The sequence below is a fragment of the Bos indicus genome, chromosome 7, assembly GCF_029378745.1.
Source record: "Bos indicus isolate NIAB-ARS_2022 breed Sahiwal x Tharparkar chromosome 7, NIAB-ARS_B.indTharparkar_mat_pri_1.0, whole genome shotgun sequence".
NCBI classification, from domain to species: Eukaryota; Metazoa; Chordata; class Mammalia; order Artiodactyla; family Bovidae; genus Bos; species Bos indicus.
Genome location: NC_091766.1, coordinates 65173251 through 65194593, shown reverse-complemented (window position 1 = coordinate 65194593; position 21343 = coordinate 65173251). Strand labels below are relative to the sequence as shown.

The 21343-nt window shown below is 50.1% G+C and overlaps 1 protein-coding gene across 1 annotated transcript in view; it reads right to left on the bottom strand.

Moving 5' to 3' along the window:
- The window catches only part of GALNT10 (polypeptide N-acetylgalactosaminyltransferase 10), a 225420-nt gene extending 205094 nt beyond the window's left edge, over positions 1-20326 (bottom strand). The window contains exon 1 of the mRNA XM_070793891.1: positions 20073-20326. Coding sequence (XP_070649992.1) covers positions 20073-20231 — 159 coding nt within the window. The 5' untranslated portion in view covers positions 20232-20326. The remainder of the gene's footprint in view (positions 1-20072) is intronic.
- Positions 20327-21343: the final 1017 nt, after the last annotated feature.

Here is a 21343-nt window from a genome sequence, read left to right as displayed (position 1 = left end):
ACAAGGCCTGTGGTCTTAACTCCCTGCCATTTACAGCTATGTGATCTTACAGAAGTCATTTAATCTCTCTAAACTTTACCCTTGTCATCTGTAAAATGGGAATAATAACAGTAATGTTGTAAGAATGTTCAAAGCAATAAATGAGATAACATAAATGAAGCTCTCAGCATCAGGACTGCCTCGTTTCACAGCTCTAAGGAATGCTATTCACAAATGGAGATGTGCTATAAGGCAGTCCTGCTCGGCCCAGTGCCCATCATGGTGAAAATACCAAACGCTACCATCAGTACTCTTTGTCGCATACAATGGTGCCGACCATCAGGGTCAAGAACCAAGGGAATTATTGTTCACCCTGAAGGCCCAGGCCTGATGTCACCTGCTATAAAGGGCCCTCCTTTGCTATCAATTCTGACTTGGTTTGCCATGGATATCTTGGTTCTTATCACAAGTTTCAGAGCACATCTTACTTTCCTAAACAGATGAAAACATCCAGAGGACAGAATGATCCGTGCCATGGATCCCTTCAACCACCTACAATGCCAAGCACACAGTAGGGCCTTCAGGAACTGTTCGATAGTTTTCTTTCACACTCCTCCCTCAAAAGGCGGGGACTAGTTCTCCTCTCTTTGCAAGTAGGCTGAACTCAGTGACTCACTCTCACTAAGAGAATAAAGTGTCAGTGACACTGTGTGACTTCAGAGACTAAGTCATAGAAGGTTCGTGGCTTCCAGCTTGCTCTCTCTCTCTCAGATCACCTGCTCTGGGAAAAGCAAGCTTCCATGCAGAGAGTATACCCAAGCTTCCTTAGGGAGAGATACAGGCGTGGAGGAACTGAGGCCTCCCACCAACAGCCAGGTGAATGAGCCATCTCAGAAGCAGACTTCTCAATCCCGGTCAAGATGTCACCGGACTGCAGCCCCAGCTGTCATCTTGACTGTAACCTGGTGAGCCAGAACCACTCAGCTAAGCCCAAACTCCTGAACCCCAGAGGCTGTGAGGTAATCAATGCTGTGTTAAGCCACCACACTTTATATGGTAATATAAAACCAAAACAGGAACCACACGGTGCATTCAACACAGGCAGACAGCAGGAAAGTCACAGTTTTAAGGGAGAGGGAGTAATCCTCATACTTGGATGAGAGCTTCACTGTTACTAAACTAAAAGAAAAGTCAGATAGGAGACCCAGGTTTCATGCTTTCGGGCTTTTGCTCGGTAATCACCACATGGAAGTCGAGGGGGAGGTGAGGGGAAGGTGTGGACAACTCAAGGGAAGGCTGGCTGATGGGCTGAGCACTCTAGTCCCTCAGGCTGACCAGATGAGAGCTCTGGCTCCCTCCCTACCTGGTCCTTCCTCAGCCCCAGGACACACCCTAGCTACAAACCCTCCTCAAATTTCCCTAAAGGGATCAAGCCCCACTCCTGCCCTCTGGCCTTCACACTTGAGGGGAGGGGATCCTCCGCCTAGCATCCCTTTGCCCTTATGTTCATTAATTTCTACTCACCACATTTCAAAAAACGTTTTGTTGTCAAATACTTTCCAATTTACAGAGAAGAAATGCACAACGACCCTTTCATCCATGTTTGCTGTCTCTTTCCCACCCTCCTCTTGCCTTGCTTTCCCCCCTCCCCATCTATCCGTATCTATAATTTTTTCCTGAAACATCTGAGAGAAAGTTGAAGACATAAGAATCCTTGATTCCTAAATTCTTTGGTATGTATTTCCTATGACTTACGACATCAAAAGCAGGAAATTTAACACTGACACAACATGACTGTCTACTGTCAATACCCAACTTTTGCCAATTGATTCTAAATGATGCCCTTTATGCTCATCTTTTTCTAGTTCAGGATCCAATCCAAGCTTGCTTGCTCATTTTCTCACTGATCATGTATGTCACGTCAGGCACTGTGTAAAAGTACAGGGGATAAAATAATGAGGGAGAAAACAGACACAGCCACTGTCCTCAGGGTGCTAATGGTGTAGTCAGTCGGTTCAGTCGCTCAGTCGTGTCTGACTCTCTGTGACCCCATGGGCTGCAGCGTGCCAGGCCTCCCTGTCCATTACCAACTCCCAGAGTTTACTCAAACTCATGTCCAAGATTGTAAGAGTCGTAGGGAGATGGTGGATGTAGATGGTGTAGTAGGGAGACGTATTAATTAATCACTAATCACTAATCATTATTTTCATCATCACAAACTGCTGCTGCTGCTGCTGCTAAGTCGCTTCAGTCGTGTCCGACCTGTGCAACCCCATAGACGGAAGCCCACCAGGCTCCCCTGTCCCTGGGATTCTCCAGGCAAGAACACTGGAGTGGGTTGCCATTTCCTTCTCCAATGCATGAAAGTGAAAAGTGAAAGGGAAGTTGCTCAGTCGTGTCTGACTCTTAGCGACCCCATGGACTGCAGCCCACCAGGCTCCTCCGCCCATGGGATTTTCCAGGCAAGAGTACTGGAGTGGGGTGCCATTGCCTTCTCTGCATCACAAACTAAGACGCTTTAAAGGAAAAAAGTCTTGAGGAGGGTGAGAGTTGGTGGGTGCACAGGTGATGGTGGGGGTTTGGGATCAGAAAGCTCCCCTGAGGCTGGGACATGTGAAGCTGAGATATCAAAGGTGGGGCAGTGTTAACCAAGCCGTTTGCGCATATGTGCGTGTGTGGTGGGGCAGTTTAACCGAAAGACATGCAGTGAGAACGATGTGTGAAAAGGCTCTATGTGGCTTGTTCAAGGTCAGCAGAATGGAGGGTGGAGGTGGCAGTGTGGAGAGGGGCCCAGAATCTGTATCTCAGAACAACAGGAAGCCGCTGATGGGTCCCAGGAGAGCCAGTAGCACAATTCACATTTCCAAAAGACCACTCTGGCTGCTATGTGGAGAAAGGTAATGAAAATAATATGGGTCAACAATCCCTTAGCCTCGATTTCGGAATCCAAAAGCTTTTTTAGTAACTCGTTTAATGACAAAACCTGACCTGAATGGACACGAGGCTACTTAATAATCTTCATTTATTCACTTAGTGTGAATATTCTTACATTTTTGCCTCGGCAGGGGATGGGGTTGGGGGTGGCGAGGGTTGGGGGGGATACGTCATGATTGTAAGGAGCGACCAGAGACCCTGCTGGGGCTATTACAGAATCCAGTGTGTGCACTGTATTAACTGTCCCAATTCAGAAAGATTCTTGTGCCACTAGTCAATTTATTGCCTCTCGACTTCAAATCTACCTTCTTCAACAGCTGTGCGAAAAAGGATCTGGACCCTTAAAAAAATATTTTTCCCTTGCAGATAACATGTTGTTAACAGCGATCAGTAGATGCTAGAGATACATTGCAAGAGGAAAGCTTTTTTGTTTTTGTTTTCATCCTGGTTTTGGTGTATTTGTGAGGTAGGCCACTGGACAGATGACCTCTGTCCAGGCTCCGGTAGCAAGCACATGTTCTCTGTCATCCAGCTTCAGTGACCAGCAGCTTCCCCTTAACAACTACTCCCTTGGGCAGTTTGGTAGCTGAATGTGTTCCATGAGACACCTCACCAAGAACAGCTTACCGCACCATGAATTGCTTACCCCACCACCAAGAGCCTTCTCCAGCACAGTTCCCTGGTGTGGCACCAGAGCTCCTTCTCTGCCATTCAGTAAGCACACCTGTTCCCTCCCAAACAAAGTCAAGATCTCAGCAAGGGGGGAAGCTGGGTGAGGGAAGGGGAGGATCTTCCTTGAGTGCTCTCAGCCCAGGAGGGAGCCCTTCCTTGGGAATTCTATCTCTGCCAAGGCTAGAGAATGCTCTTATACCTGCTACTCCCACATTCTTCGGAACACATTTAGAGCTCGCTTTACTTCGCAACAGCCTATCCTTCACTTCTCCAGTCTCCTGTCTCAGTGAACAGTTCTTTATACTAAAGTTCTGTGTGTAGATCACCAGGTGGGTTCTCGCTCCTCTCAGTGAACCTTGGCTAACATAGTTGTAAATCCTAAAATTCGCCTCATTTAGAGGAGTTAGGCTAAGAAATTCTGGACCTCACATTATAACAGCATCTATGTACCACTTTTTATATGCCAGGCACTGTTTCAAGTGCTTTGTGTATATGAATTAATTTAATCCTGATTTACATAAAAATTTTAACAGAGTTCAATAACTTTGCCAAAGTCTCAAAGGTAGTAAAGGGCAGAGTTGGGATTCAAACCCAAGTAAATCTGTGACCTCATAATTCTGCGGGTGAGGTGGGGAGGGAGTGAGGTGAGAGGAGACAGCATACAGATCAGCTCAAAGGCTACTGTGCATCCTCTCCCCACCCAGGCCCAGAACTACCTGCCCAGAGGCCCAGCAGCTCCTGGGGCACAGAGCAGAGACCCTGACCCTTCCTCCTGGAATGTCAAGTGTTTAGCACAGAGTCAGCCTGGGCATATTCCAGGATTCAGTCAGAATCTGCTAGATCATGACATGTTGGATGAAATAGAACTACAGGCCCCAAAGCCAGAACCAAAGACTGAGCCTTCTGGGTCTCGTCCTGTGCTTGGAGTGCTCTGGCCCTGCAGTGCTATCCTGGAAGCTCCCTGTCCCACCTGGCCTCAAGGGTAGACATCTGACAATGGCTGACATAAATGACTTCTAGGTCTTTTTCAATTCTAGATCTCCAGAACTCATCAGAGAGCAAATCTGGTTACCTGATTTCTCTGCCTAACACCTTTTACATCTCTGGGAACCACTGTTTGGAATCTAGCCTATGGACCTGGCCCCACCAGCATCCCAGCCTCTCCCAGGCCCATTCCTGGGTTTATTTTTAGGGGCCAAAAACACTGAACTCAGGAGACCCTGTACACACCACGTGGTTTTCCCCACTCCAGGCTTCTGGCTGTGCTTCCCCTCTGCTCCTCACCCCTCCCCAGCCCTGCTCTGCCTTCAAAGACTTAGGTCATGAGTCCCTACTGCAGGAAGTCTTCCCTGTTCCACCCCCCTGCCCATCCGGGTTAACTGGCTCTCCTGTGTGCTCACATAGAACCCTGCATCTGCGCTACCAGAGCAAGATCCCACTGGATCCCGAGTGATGCAGCTGGTATAGTGGTGAAAGTGCAGGACCCTGCAGGCCAACCACAGCTCCGTCAGTGACCAGCTGTATGACTGGGGTGCAACATTTCATGTCCTTGGTGCTGAGTGTCCTCATCTGTAAAATGGGGATGTTTATGTTGGCCATTGAGTTGCTGTGAAGATTAAGAACAATCATGGATGTAAAATGCTTAGGACTGTGTCTTACCAAAGCAGCCTGCAGAGGAGTCATGATCATGAGTGTCTGAAGCTCGGGGGCTGTGAGTCATGCATGTTGGTGGTCTTCCTGGCACAGGGGCTGGCCCACAGCAGGGTGTAGTGGATGAATGAATGGACTCATTCTCCCTCCACTCCCATTAGGCTTCCACCTACTGCTCTGGGCTCCGGTGCCTTCTGCCGTTGCCACATTCACCTTTGTGAGGCACACCTCGGATCCAGCCAAGGTGATCTGTGCAAACTCTATCCCCAGCTTCCCCACGTCCTGAGGTCCTGCCTTCCAGTCAGAGCCCCTGTGACCCAGCCGTCACTCTCTGCAGTTACTCTCTACTGGGCATCCGAAGGTTCGGTGACTCTGCCACCTGACAGACTTCAACTCCAACATGGGTGCTTTCACCAAATTCCTAACCTTCCTCAGGGCCACCCTAAAAGTCACCTCCTTTCAGAAATCCTTCCTGACCTCCTCCTGGTACTACACAACGCCGGGCTGACCCCCTCCTGCCCACTGCCTGTGCACCACGCCACTGGGAACCTGACTGTGTTCCCTACGGACCAGGAGCTCTCTGCAGGCAGGGGCTGTTTTCCGTACCTATCACATAGTAATAACTGCCCCCACCCGCAAATCAACAGAATGGGGGCCCAGAAACAGAAATAAATGGTTGAAACCAGGGTAGTTGGAACTCCAAAAAAAAAAAGAAAGACAATACAGTTAAGTAAAAGGCAGAATGTAATACATGTTTACTCATTGGTATTCAAGGCTAATGGCTAAGTGGTTTTTTTTTTTTTCCCTTTAAAAAAAAGGCTGATCTCTTGACAAGGAGAACGGCTTTAGCTAAAGAATACATATGTACAGGGTAATAAGCTAATCCTCCACAGGAAGTAAGCGTTTTCCTCATAAACCAAAGAGGAGTTGAAGTAGTTGGAATAGATCAGGACAATCATCTCTGCCTTTGCTAACAGTGTTTTGTCCGTCTTCACACAAACACACTCATGACAGGCATAAAACAATCCGATGAGAAAATGGTTCTCCCAGGGCTGCCGTAAAGAACTCCCTCAAACTACGTGGCTTAAAAAAGAAACTGACTGTCTCATACAGTCAGAGGCTACAAATTCAAAAGCAAGGTGTTGGCAAGGCCACGCTCCCTCCAAAGCCTCCAGGGGAGGGTGCGCCTCTGCCTCATCCGCTGCTGGCAGCTCCAGGCCTCCTTGGTTTAGGACAGCACAGCTCCCATCTCTGCCCCCGACTCCATACGGCTGTCTTCCCTCTCTGTGTCTCTCCTCACAGCAGGAAACCAGTCAGTTACACAAGACACTCACACTAGACCATGCTGCTCCAGCATGTCCTCATCCTAATCAAATACATCTGTGATGACCCTATTTCCAAGCAGGTCACATACTGAGAGTCTGGGGGTTGGAGTTTCAACATGTCTCTTGTGGGGGACACGGTTCAACCCATAGGAGTCCATTCATTCATTTAATGGGAGATGAGGGTCCTTGGAAAAAGACCTGCCCAAGGTCACACAGCAATTGAAGGCATTTCCTCCACTAGGAAGAGAACAGAACAGGGGTCAACAAACCAGGGCCTGCCAACCAGTCTGTTATCTGATTTTGCAAATAAAGTTTCATTGGTATGTCCATTCCTTTATATATTGTCTTCAGCTGCTTTCACACTAAAATGACAGGGCTGGGGAGACGTGGCAGGGACCGTATGGCCTGTAAAGCCTAAAATATTCTCTGGACTGCAAGAATACATAAAATACGTTGGCCACATTTGGGGGTGGAACTTCTAGAGACAGGAGGAGTCCTAGGCCCACATAGCAGCTCACTGGGACCTGTTCTTTCCAGTGGAAGCCCTCTCAGCTGTCCTGCTGGGAAAGCTCCTTCAGTATAACTTCTCTCTGCCTAGAGAAATGGCAAAACAGCACGACAACATCCGTGCCGCTAAAGTTGTATAAATTAAATTCTATACACATTTCCAAGAGACAGAGATTAATTCTAACAGGAAGGTCAGAGAAGACTTTCTGGGAAAGGAAAGATTTGAGAGAAGCCTGCAAAGATGGGTAGTGGACACTCGAGAAATCCTCTGAGGCCACCCTGAGCAGCAATAGATTACCTAGGACTCTGCTCAGCTAAAGGAAGTGAGCTCCCATCACTGGAGGTGTTCAAGCCAATGATGGCTGACCATTTGGCAGGGATGCAGTTGAGGGAGACGGAGCAAGATGAAAAACAGTCCCCCTTAGGATCGTGGATTTCACAGTGGTAGGCAGATGGCTTCTGCAGTCTCATCTCTCATCATATTTGCTCAGAGAGCCACACACAGCAGAGGGGGGACAGCTGGGGAGGGGGCAGGGGAAGAGGAAGAGAGACACACAGAGAGAAGAGAGGGCTGAGAATCAGAGGGGCTGAAAGAGGTGTATCACACCCAAAGTCAAAGAGAGCCCCCATCAACCACAAAGGGAAGATATCCACACCCGGGTTTGTGGTCCCCTTATCTCCTGCAGAGAAAAGAGAGAGAGAGCAAAAGCCCAACAATTAGGGTGAAAACAATCAAATGTCCCTTTAATATCTCTCTTGGCACCTGCCAGCCTTCTTAATGTGCCCTATTGTTTCCTGGCAGGGCTCCACCGCCTCTCCCACTGCCAGGGGAGGAGAAGAGCAGTGGCCTAGCCAGAATCAGGCTGGGGACAGGGAGGTCAGGGGAGGTGCACCCCAGATGTGTGGGGCCGACTCTGGCCTTCCCAGCAGGAAAGCTCACCCAGCAGATGGCAAGATCTGGCAATGGCCCAAAGGGAAGGGCACAGGAAGAGTTCCAGGTATGAAAGTTTACAAGGCTCTTGTACCTGTCCTTGGTTCACGTGCCAAGAAGCTATTATCCCCACTTTACAGGTGAAGAAATGGGGGCCAAGAGAGGTCAAATGACTTGCCACGGGCGTCAATAAAACGGGGTAGTGAAGAGGCAGTTAAGCACGGTTTGAGAGTCAGAAGTCTGAGTCTGGGTCCCACCACATGTTTCCTCTGCAGACCTGAGAGGTTACTCATGCTTCCTGGGCCCCTGTTTCCCCATCTGCAAAACGACCACAGTAAGAGCACTTAGCGGCTTCACAGGTGGCAGAGTGGTAAAGAACCCACATGACTGAACACGAGAAGAAGAGCACTCAGTACAGTGGAGAGAGAAGATGAGCATGGGGCACAGCAGGCAGCAAGACTGTAATGATTAATGGGGGTTACCAGTACTGCTGTCAGAGAAGGCAATGGCACCCCACTCCAGTACTCTTGCTAGGAAAATCCCATGGACGGAGGAGCCTATTAGGCTGCAATCCATGGGGTCGCTAAGAGTCGGACACGACTGAGCGACTTCACTTTCACTTTTCACTTTCATGCATTGGAGAAGGAAATGGCAACCCACTCCAGTGTTCTTGCCTGGAGAATCCCAGGGTCGGGGGAGCCTGGTGGGCTGCCATCTATGGGGTCGCACAGAGTCAGACACGACTGAAGTGACTTAGCATAGCGTAGCATAGCACAACTGTGGAGCCAGGGCAGAAAGAGACTGAACTCTTGGCCCAGGACTGGCCAGCACACAGACTGGCCCCAACCCCCACCCTCCACCACCCCACCAGCAGCCACCTAGAACCACTAAGGGAAGGTTCCTGAAAGGGGCCAGGGTGGGGAGAGATTGGACAGAGCTGCAGCCACTCCTCCGTGGCAGAGGCCCCTTTACTCAGAGACCCAGGTGGCTGCATTCAGTGAACTGCCCTCACACAGGCTCTCTTTTCCAGAAATGCTCCTGGATGCCTTTGAAGGCCCCCCTCCCAAAGGCCGTTTCTGCTGGGAAAGGCGTCTTTCCTCTCATTTCACAGACTCCTAACACACCCGCTATGGCAGGAATGTACATACTGGGGTTCCCTAACATGCCAAGAAACACAGGCAGAAAACACAGTAGACTCTGTGTTCACATTAGTTCCAATGAACCAACGGCGGCCCCTGACACAGCTGGAACGAACTATGTTAGACGAGGTGGACCTCAAACTCAGAACCGCTAGAGAGACAGAGGCAGGGCAAGTGGTTCCTAGGCTCACACAGAGCAGGAATCACTCAGGTAGAAACTTAACTGAGTCTGTTCAAGAGCCTAAAGCTTATATTTTACATTTCCAAGTAACCACATTTTCACTCCCCTGGAAAGTGCGTTAGGTTTACACTCAGAAGGACCAACCTCAGCTTACTTGCTCACTCATGCTCTTTGAACTGCAGTTGTCTCATCTGTCAAGTGGGTATCATAAACTTCATCCTGCCTCTACCATGAGGCAGAGAACAAACTGAACACAAGTTTTATAAAGTAGGGCTCCCAAACTCAAATGTCCCCAGAGGCCAGTTACATGAAAAGGTGAAGAAGCCAGGTTTGAGATCACAAAGTGTGGTGGGGGCGGCGGCCAACTCAAGAGCTGGAGCCTGTCTAGAGGGGCAGCTGCTCCCAGATACAGCCACTTTTTGTGATGCTAGGCTCTTCCGTTCTTTCCCAAGACCACGAAAAGATTTTTTTAAATGTGAAGTATTTCAATGTTTTACGTACTGACAACTTACTAACATTTAAAAATAGAGACACCCAACCATATATGGCCAGCACTGGGTTAACCATACACACCTTTAGGCTACATGTGGCCCACAGGTCACCAGTTTGCAATCTCCAAAAAAGCACCATGTAAGGTGTTTTTTAATTTCACCTTCGTATTATCACCTTATAATACGAAGGTGAAATAAAGTAATAAGAAGTTTATAACTACTTTATATTATAAAGTAATAAGTAAAAAGCTCTCTGAAGGAGACAGCCATTAAGGTTTATTACCAATAAAATAACTAGGAATTCAAACTGTAGCCCCTGGTGTCTCAAAAACACAGAGTCACTAACTTTTCACCAAAGTTAGGTGCCAAATTTAGAAACTGGTTATTTCACAAATAGACGTGCGTACACGTACACATTTTAACTGTCAGCAGCGGACTGATCAATACTCAGGAGGAGACATGCAAAAATTACAGTTTTCAGTTGAAGGCATACAATGTGCTTCAGCAGCAGGAAGTAATTTTCACACACACTTCACCACCAGATGTTTCCAACCTGTTCCCTTTAAGAAACCCCTTCCTCCAAAGCCCCGCCAGGCCCCTCTGCTCCACGGCCCTGGCCTCTCCTCCTCCAGGAGGCAGACCAGCCCAAACACACAACCCTGGTTAACTAGGCTTCTAGGGAAGCTGCCCAGGAGTGAGGCTCCCAGGTAGCTGTGGGACCTGCTGCAACCCTGCACGGAGGCAGCCAGCTCATGGAAGAGCATTCCAGAGCCAACACGAGACCCAAGAACCAGGCTCATGGGGCTCTCACGATAACCTCCCTCTGTGGCCTCCTCCGGTCTGGAGAAGAGGATGGAGTCACCCAGGGTCAGAGGTCCACTGGGTGGCGAGGCAGCAGGAAGAAGCCTCGGGCTGTGCGCTCTGCTCTGCTCTGGGGAGACACCTGGTCTGGATCCTGTTTCCATCACTTCCCAGCTCTGTGGCCCCGGACGTGTCACGGAACCTCTCTGCTCATGACATGAGGAAGCGGTGCTGGTTGTGCTCATTTTAGGAGCAAGGAGAGCAGGGTCTGGGAATCAGGGGGCTGGTTCACAACTGCATGCTGTTTCCAGATCAAGGGAGAGTCCCTGAGGGTCTCCATGATGCGACCCTTCCCCAAGAAGGCCCTGAGTTTAGTACCTGCCCCCTTTGTGGGCATCTCACCCCATCCCCACAGCAGGATGGCAGAGCACCCATCCTGGAAGGGCAGCAGATCACAGGCACGAATGGAAAGTGGAGCATTAGTGCCCCCAGAGAGTCCTTGCCCCTCACTGCAAAGTGATTTGCAAAATGCATGGCTCATCCCGGATGCCAATCCCGGACTCTGAGCTGTCTGCATTTGACACTGTGCCACTATTAACAGACACCAGAGTCCCTCAGGGAGAACCGGCTGGCAACTCAGAGAAAGTGCAGATAAATGCACTCCCCAGGAATAGCTGTTCAAAGCATTCCTGGGAGGAGAGGAGTGAGCACCAGGGAAGGAAGGCAAGGTCCGCCTTCTGGGGGTGCTGACAAGCTGGGGATGTGGGTGGAGAGATTTCCCTGCTGTACTCTCAGCAGGATCTACTGAATACAGGCTCCTTGGCCCACCCCAGACAGGCTCAAGCAGGTTCCTTGGGCATGGGCCCTGGAGCTTCCACTGTTAACAGGCTCCTAGGGGATGCTGAAGCGCCCTGCAGTTGCAAAAGACCCGTTCTCTGAGGCCAGGCTTCCTGGACCTGGCCAGCAGTCACCTAGCATGCACACATCACTCACTCACCTGCCTGCTCCTCAGTCCCTCAGCAAATACTTAGGGCAATCAAGAGAGGGTGACTAGAATGGAGGCTTGCTCCTGCTTTCAGGAGCAGATGGTTTGGACAGATCAAAAACGCTGACTACGCTGCATGATACACTTTCATAAGGGGCTCAGAGGAGAGACTTGCTTCCTAAAGCTGTCCCAGCAGGGGTGAGTCGGGTTTAGGGGCCAGGTAGCAGGGAAGAATGGTGTCAAAGGCAAGGGAGCAGGTACATGGAGGTCCAGAGGCTCATGGAACACATGGACAGGGGCAGGAAGGGAGAAGCAGACAGACAGACAAGACCATGCCTTCCTGGAAGGGCCTCTGGTCTAAGTGGGCAGAGAATGCCAAGGCTCAGAGGAACTAAGGCAGGGTGAGCGACTCCTGGCGGCTGGAGTAACCAAAGAATGCTTCCTGGAAGTGGCTAATATCACCTAGATGGATGAAGAGGATCTGTATTCTCTCCCAAATGAGGAAGTAGGTGGGCACAGCCAATGATTACTTCAGATTCTAAAGAGTCAGGCAGTGGGGTACACAGAGCAGCCTGTGCATGCATGATCTCTCCCACCCCTAAATAATAATTAGAGATATATCTGGCCCTGCTCCACTGGTGAAGTCTGTGCCATGAGGCCGACCACCTATCCACCTTCCACACAATGACAATGTAAGCATCCCTCCCTACTTCTGCCACAGGGAGGCTACAAAGAATGGACCCCTACTCTGAGCCAGGCACTGGCCACAAGTAGCAGCAGCACCACGTTCACTGAGTGCTTTCTGTATCAGGCCTGGTGCTCAGGGCTCCACCTGCGGTGACTCATCCAACCCTCAGAATGCCCACCCCTATACAGTTAACATGATGCCCACTGCACAGGCCAAGAATCCCTGGCATGGAGGTCCAGTGATTTGCCCAAGGGTAGGGATCTGAATCAGGAAGTGCAGCTCCAAAACTAGAGCCCTACACACTGCCCCACAGAATCTCAATCGAGGGGCACTAGGGAGTCACTTTGCCACTGGGGCTTCAGCAGGGTAGGGTGAAGGCTCCTCTTCAAGGTCACCAAGTGACCTTGTGGGCTCATCCTCCGCCACCAAGGAAGTTCAGTCTGAGAGCCATGGTCTCGCCCGTCTGCACAGATCTCGGGGTGGAGGGGTGGCATGGAAAGCAGGGCCTCTGATTGGCCTCAGCTCTGGGTTAGAGACTCATGGGCTCAAATACCAGTTCAACAACCACAGGCTGTGCATCCTTGGACAAATATCTGTACCTCTGTGAGCCTCCATGCCTTCACTGGTTCCCACCTGTTTATAATTGTGAGTACTTAACAGGATGTACAGGTAAAGGGTTTATTAGTCTAACATCTAGCAGAATGAGTGCTAAACAAACAGTGGCTGCTGTTAATCATTATCATTAACATTATTATCTTCATTATCATCCACATCATCACCATGTTGTTGGTGTCATTTCATACTGTAGTTTCTACCATCTGAGAAATCTGAAGACAATTTAGCATCTGAAGCTCAGAATTCTCTCAGAACCCAAGGGAAGGAAAAAATGGGCCTGCTTTTCCCCTTCTCTCTACTGTCTATACTCAGCAGAGGGCAGCAAACAGGAACCATCCAAAGATAAGAGAGAGGAGAGAGACACATGGAGAGAAAGCTACACAGTCATAAATACACACCCACCCATCACAGCAAGCGGAATTGTTTAGCTTCCTCCAGCTTTCAAAGTATGAACACTCCGCCTCCTCCAGCTAAGAAGGGCCAGGCAGAAAAAAAAGTGGAAGCTGAAGAGACAGAAGTTCTTTTTCAGCTTGAGAGAAATTTTCAATGAACTGCCTTTTAATGGGGGGCAGGGGGATGAGGGAGAGGGATAGCTCTGTGAGGGGAAAGGCAGGCGGCTGCAGAACTCATAAGATGAAATAAAGGCAGCTTTTAACTGCTCCTCGTCTTAACCCTCTACTTACATTATGCTGGAAGCATTTGCGCCTGAGCTTTTCCCAGGAAGACACTGAGACCCGCAGAGGGAATGTCTCAGCCAGGGGTGGCAGGGCTGGGATGAGAACAGGGACCTCCAGACTGCAGGTTCAGTAGCCAGAACTGAGTCCAAGATGGCAAAGAGGTTCTGCCTCGAGGCCCAAATCTGATGCCCCAGTAGTGACTGCCTGGGACACTGTGTCAGCAGGATTCTGGAGCTGACAATTGTTGGCTTCATCCCTAGATTTTATTTCCCCTCCTCCCCACAAGAGGATCCAGATTCTTGTCCCCAGACACTGCTCCTCCTGTGATTGGAGTGGCCTGGCCCCATCCCTAGCTCCAGAGTAGGTTAGGTCCTTCAGCAGAGCCCTTCCTCCTGACAAGTGTGCATGGTTACATCCAAATTGAGCCAATAACACCTAAGGAGTCTTGCTAGAGTGTACAGGAACCAAGTTTCTACTCTCTTATAAAGATGCTACCAGAAGAGACAGACTCTCTCTCTCTTCTAGGATCTAGGTGTGGACATGAGATCAGATAGAGCTACAACCATTTCTTTGCTACCTTAGGGGCTCAGTCTAGAATGTGAAGCTCTAGATCACACCACACCTGAAGTCCACTGCAATGACAGGAATTAATATATTCCATTAAGTGGCGCTAGTGGTAAAAAAAACCCACCCGCCTGCCAATGCAGGAGACACTGGAGACATGGGTTCCATCCCTGGATCGGGAAGATCCCCTGGAGGAGGAAATGGCAACCCACTCCAGTATTCCTGCCTGGAGAATCCCATGGATGGAGGAGCCTGGAGGGCTACAGTCCACAGAGTTGCAAAGTGCTGATACTATACTGCAAAAAGCAGTATAGGTCCTTACTTGGTTCAGCCCACGTGACTTAATTCATTCTGTTAACTTCAACTGATAGAGCCTGACATGGCTCTTAAACACAGACTGGCTCTGCCTGCCACGGGAGCACTAATGGTGCGACATGCTACGTATCCTTTTAACTCCTCTACTGCCCTGCTGGATCCCACTGCCACCTTCATATTTAATATTTTTCACTTACTTTAAAACTGCAGGGACTTCCCTGGTGGTCCAGTGGCTAAGACTCCACACTCCCAATGCAGGGGATCTGAGTTCGATCCCTTGTCAGGGGACTAGATCCCACATGCTATAACTAAGAGTTTGCATGCTGCAACTAAGACCTGGCCCAGCCAAATAAATAAATTAAAAATTAATATTAAAAAAAAAATAAAACTGCAAAAATTCAGGAAGAAAATTTACAAAAATAGATTTGCAAAAAACAAAAACAAACACTTACAACCCAGTAAGTTCCAGCAGATTATCCATCTCAATAAGTACTGGCCTCCAAAACTGAGACTGATAATCTTGGCTCAAGAGGGATATTATCGTAGAGAAGGATCAAGTATTAAGAAAAAAATGTTTCCTTGTCAAGGGAAAAAATAAGCTTGGTGAACTAGAAAAGAACTCGGAGAAGAACTGGGCTCCGTCTGCATCCCTCCCTCTCGAAACTGACAGCCCCTCTCCCAGGCCTGTTTCCGTACCTACAATAGGGCGGGGCTTGGACTAGATAACTTCTGTGGCACCCTTCCTGCTCTGACATGCGTAGATCATTTAGCAAACACGTTCTGACTGTTTTCCAAGTGCCAAGGCTTTAGCTATATGCGAGAAGAGGATGTGGTTTCTACTCTAAGACATTTCTGGGAGGGGAGGTCATGAAGCACTCCTTAGCCACAGGAACTCAGAGATGTATAGGCTACCTCCTTCCCTGGGCATGAGGACAGAGGTTCTCTGTGAAGCAGATCTCTGTGATCTCCTGGGGGCATCAGCTCTTCCCTTGCTGACTCTGACACGTATATCGCCTGTGTGTGTGTGTGCTCAGTCATGTCCGACTCATTGCAACTCCATGGACTGTAGCCTGCCAGGCTCTTCCATCCATGGAATTTACCAGTCAAGAATACTGGAGTGGGTTGCCATTTCCTCCTCCAGGGGATCTTCCTGACCCAGGGATCAAATCGGAGTCTTCTGTCTCCCGCATTGGCAGGCAGATTCTGTACCACTGCGCCACCTGGGAATCCCCATACATGGCATACAGTCAGATATATGCAAAGTTCAGAGCCCACTGCAAACACCCTCATGATCATTCAGCTGCCATGGGACATACTTCTGGCTGCCAAGTTTGCTTCAGGGCATTTTTTCAGTGATGAGATCCTGATGCCATCTCTGTGTAAGAGCTGACCGTGGACAAGGTACAATTAGCAAGCAAGATGGTTATCCTTTAAATGGGCCTCTGCTTTTTCATTCCTGATTCCATTATTTGTTATCGTGTCACTGGAGCCAACAGATTAAAGGTTGAACACAGTCTGAGAGAAGGCATTCGAGTATGAACATGTCCCTAAAGCAGTGACCTCATCACAAGTTAGATACAGTTGCCTATTTAAACATGCTTCTACTAACCAGGTCTTTCCAATATAAGCTTCCAAACAAACTCACAGAACCCCAGGACACTGGAGTTGGGAAAGACCTAATAAAGTATCTATCCCCTCCATTGCAGATGAGATTCAACATGCCATTAACTCCACTTAAAAAGCAGCATTTAGAAACAGCTGAGGCACAGTCTGGGCTTTGAGGAAAAGAGACTGATTAGCAATGTCTGCCCTGGCCAGGGAAGGGGAAATGCTCTTCTGACACACATTGACCTTTCCTCTTCTGAATCTAAGCCCTCACTTCACAGATGGAGAATCTAAGGCCCAGAGAGGTTAAACCACTTTCCTGAGATCACATAGTGAGTTTAGGGCAAGAGACTCAAGTAAAATCCAGGCCTCTGTTCCCAGACCTTCCTCCGCTGGGCTCCTTGGGAACCTGCAAGCCTAGGATGATAAAGGAATGCAAGAAGTCAGATTTGCTCAGGTAAATCAACAACCCTTCCCCAGCAGCATCAAATTTCAACTGGGCAAGCAGACTGAGAAGGGATTAGCAATCTAAAGGATCCCAGCCCCTCTGTGGGAAGTAAGTCATTCCCTGGTGACATTTCTAGGGTCCTTCACTTCCTGATGGGTAAGACTCTGCCACCAGGAAGACAAAAAAAGGGGGTGGGGGGAGGTGGGAAGTTTTGATTTCTGGATGTTCTAAGAATAAAGTTCAGCTCTGCACAATAAGGAAAAATTCTTGATATTTGAAAATTAAAGTCATTGGTATTCCATTATCCCACCTTCTTATCCCATTGGTATTCCATTATCCCAACTTCTACTGCAAGCTGCTATTATCCAATGAAGTCATTTTCATAAGAGATTTAGGCTCAGAAATGGGGAGGAACTGCATCATATTTCTTTAACACAGGTTTTTAATAGCCAGCTCCCAAGCCTGGAATGTGAAACAGACCAGAGAATTAAACCAAGATGTTAAACAGACTGGGACTAGGAAGGAGAGGCACCCCCAAATTAAAATGAAGATGGCTTCAAGACTGACTTTTCTTGCTTGGTTTTGCAACTTTCCAAGAAGCCAGCTGTCTGACCAAAGGAATGCTCAAATCCTTGAAGCATTTTGTGTCCTTTACAAATTCATTGCCCTACCCGGCTCCAGTGGTACACCCAGCATAAGCAAGTATGAGTTACAGAGACTTACATTCTAGCAGATGATAAACCCTCTGAGTTCAAAATCCTGTATTCTTTAATCCAGTGGAGAAATCAAAGAGTTAAAGGACTAAAACAGTGGGTATGTTACTATCAGAGAAACTTCCCCCAAACCCACAAGGAATACAGTTTTCATTTGGGTAAAGTCCGTTGTCTGACTTCCCTCCACAGCCTCTGTAGTTATTTGTACCTGAAAGATCAGTGAGGTGCTCTGGGATGATTCTCAGCAATTATAAGAGTGACAAGCTGAGCTCAGAACTGGTCAGCTCTGTTGAAAGAAGCTGTGTGTGCTCCAGATGCCAGATTCCCCAGATAGCAGCCTGACGTGGTCTGTGCACGTTCCAGCCCTCTGGGATGTGAGATGGAACCTCAGTGCTGTGAGAAGTCAGCCTCCTCTCTCGAGGCCAGCTGACATTTAAAGGGACTGGGGGCCAAGCCGAGCACTGTGCATCTGCAGGAGAGTGAAACACAAAGGGGCTGTGTGGAAACTTGGCAGAGTGTTCCTGAAAGGCAGCAGACGAATGCCGAATCCTATAGCACCTAGAAGAACTGGTCGTTCGGGAAACAGCTCCATTCTGCTGCTCCCAGGAGACACACTATTTCCCCTAAAGCAAAGATCATTAGTTGCTACCACGTACCATCACCACCAAACCCCTTTTCCACTTCTGGCTTCTCTCCTGCTTCATGATATTCTAAAGCAAAAGAAACGAACAGAACTAGACCTTCCTAGATAAGTCTTTCTGTCCATTTCAGTTACGAGCTCCAAGCAGCGCCCAGCTGTTGCTCCCCTCTCTCTGCCCCAAAGGCTGCCTTACTCCATCAATCCCCTCTTGTGCAAGAGAGTAATTTACTTTGAAAGCTCAGGCCAAACCGGCAGTTAACCTTGACCTTCTCTCTACACATCTGGGTCTATAGAAAATGAAAATCAGGACGTCTCTGGCATCCACAGCAGATGAAATACGAGGGCTTTCTCTGGGCAGAAGCAGAATGTCAGGAGCTATTTTAGAACTGGTTACAGCTATTCCAAAGGAGAGTTTGCACTTGGGCAGGACAATGCCCCCTTGATCTGGGGCTGTGTCCAGGATGGAGCCCTCACAGCCAGGGATGCTACAAAGGGCTCCTGCCTCAGGAAAGGAAAACAGAAGTGGTTGTTGTCCTCCACACTGACTCACTTATGGTAGGTATCACTGGACCAGAGACCACATTTCACAGATGGAGAAAGGGGAGCTCGAGTAGGGAGATGGGAGGTGGTCAAAGATACACACAGCAAGTTAATAGTAAATCTGAGGACAGAACCCTGACCTCCTGCCCCTGATGCTGCTCCAGGGTGGGAACAGATTTCACGCAGGAAAAACCCATACGGATACAGAATTTAAGAGAGAGGGGTCTACTGGTACCTACCTATTAAACCCATAATCAGTTCAGTTCAGTCACTCAGAAAAAAAAAAAAGAGAGAGAGGGGTCTAAGTCAGTTGTCAGGGTTTGAACTGGGGGTTTAGGAAGGGAGTTGGGGCTTTGGCTTCCAAACAGGAAGATCTCCCAGAAGGAGTAACCAGGTCCTCCAGGATGGTTTGCAACAATTACCAAAACGACAGGCTGCCCTCAAATTGGTCAGCCCTGTCATAAAGAGCCCTCTGTACATAAGACAGCAGCCTGAACCTGGGAAGATAAGGGCAAACCATCCAAAGTCAATCTCTTCCCCTGTCTGCCAACCATCAGTCAAGTTCAACCCTGATGCAAAATTATCTACTTGCCATGGGACAAAACAAATCCCACAAGAAAAACTGCAATGTCCCACTGTGTGAAACAGTTCACGCATATATATCCTGACTGGCACCTACTGAGCCAGGAGCTGAGAGTAGGAGTGATGTGACAGAGTTTTTGCTATCAGTCTATATGTACTCATCTCTCTCTCTCTCTCTCTCTCTCTCTTTCTCTCTCTCTCTCTCTCTCTCTCTCTCTCTCACACACACACACACACACGTACATAACTGAGTTCAGAGGAGGCAAAAATAATTAAAATCCCAGTCTTGGCTACAAAAAACACCACACCTATCAGCCTGGACAAGTTCAGAAGGGGCCACAGGTAGTACTCTGAGAAGGGACAGGGAAAGCATCTGATGTTCCATGCTCAGGGCCCTGAGCACAAATAGCTTCTGAGGAATTTGGGGGGTCCTCCCACCATAGCTCCCACTTCTGGACGCCCAGAAAGTCAAAGGCAGCAGGTCCCTCAAAGAGCAGGAGCTCAAACACCCCCATCCTCCAGGGCCTGAAGCTCCAAGGAGAGCATGATCTTTGCATCTTCCAAGGAATCCACAGGATCTGGGAAAGAAAGAAGGCTGGGAGGGTGAATACTGTGGAGAGGAAGGAGGTCCAGAGATTTCTTTGGGCACATGAGTAAACAAGAAAGGGGCTGACCTGAGTAGGAAACACTTGGATCAGCAGGTGGGGAGCGGGGGACAGAAAAGACCTGGACACCAAACAGAAGGACTGGCACCTCCAGAAGAAGGTGCCATCCTGGGATACGGGGATGCAGACAGGATCTTCCAAAAGGGAGAGATGCTGAAGAGGTGAGAAATGGAACAGAAAAGAGGATGGTGACCTATGGGCATCAGGAGTCCTGGTTTGTAGTTCTGGTTCGGTTTCTGAATAGCGGGGACAATCCCTGCCCTTCTCTGAGCCTCAATTTTCCCATCTAAAACAATGGGAAGAACAGAGGAGTCTCTGGCGCTGACTCTGAGGAGACAGCGGACGGCGAAGGAAGGAACCAACCGAAGGCTGGAAGGGAAATCAGGGAGAGCGTGTTTCCAACTCCATGGCAACTGGGGACTCACCTGTCCGGCGGCCGCGGCCGCCGCTGCTCCGGATCCCCCGGGGGTGCCGTCGGGCTGCCGCTCGCGGTACAGCGCCCAGAGCCCTACGTTGGGCAGAAGGACCAGGGCCGCCAGGACCAGCGCCACCGCCTGCAGAAGCCGCTTCTCCTTCCGCCTCATCGGGGCCGGTCAGCCCCGCCGCGCCCCGCCGGCCCCGCTGCGCCGCCCCCAGCTCCGCGCGTCCGCCCGTCCGCCCGGCGGCGGCAGCAGCTCTGCGAAGAGAAGCGACCGCGGCGCCGGCCCCGCTCCAACTCCGCGGCACTTCCGCCGCTCGCCGGCCGGGGAGCCGGGCTCCGCCACCGCGTCGCCGCCGCGGGGTGGGGGTGCTCCGCCGACACCGCCTCCCGCGAGCCTCCCCGAGCCGCATGTCCCGTCTCGGCCTCTTCAGTGCCTGCTGCCGAAAGCCGTGAGCCCTGGGCCGCGGCTTCTCGCTGCTCTTTCCCTTCCGCCCGGGGGCGACTGGCCCAGGGCGGCCCGCTCCCCCTCTCTCGGACCGCGATGGTGCGGCCCGCTCCTCGGCGGCTCCCCCGCCCGCGGGAGCTTTGCAAAAGTCCCGGAGTTGGCGAGTTGGGCGCTAACTGGTGCGCGCTGTAGGAAGCGCTCCTGGGGACCCTCAAAGTCCCGCCCGGCCACCTCAGCTCCGGACTCCAGCCGAGAGTTTTCGGGCTCCCCGGGGGATATGCAAATGGCACTGGAGTCCGGACACTCCACTCCTGGGAGTGGTGCTGTGGCGTCCGACTCCGAGCCTCGGCCCTGAGGACCTGCAGACCTCCTTTGCCCCCCGGCCTCGGTATTCCCAGGCGGGAAATGGGGCCGCCGCTGCGCTGCAAGCGCAAGGTTCTGTGCACCCTGGTTTTCTTCCCCCCGAGTTCCCGGTGGTAGGTGTGAATGCCATCTGTAGACTGGGGAGTGCAGCCTCACCCACCCCGCCACCTGTCTGTGGTCCCTGCACACCGGCGGGGAGGTGACCGCAGCGTCTCTGCAGGACCTCTCCTCACGCGAGATCAGCCTCCTTGGACTTGGAATGCCCTCCAGTCGCACTCTGGGCTGTCAGCTCACCGAGTGAGCCCTTTCTCCAAACCTTTTGTGGGTTCCTATCCCCTGTTCAGCTCCTCGGCAAACTGTGCTAGGCACGGGGAAGAAATGAAAACAGATTCTGTAGCTCTGACGTCTGGGGGCTAAAACATTAAACACATATTTTCATTAGATGAGCGAAGGTGCCTATAGCTGTG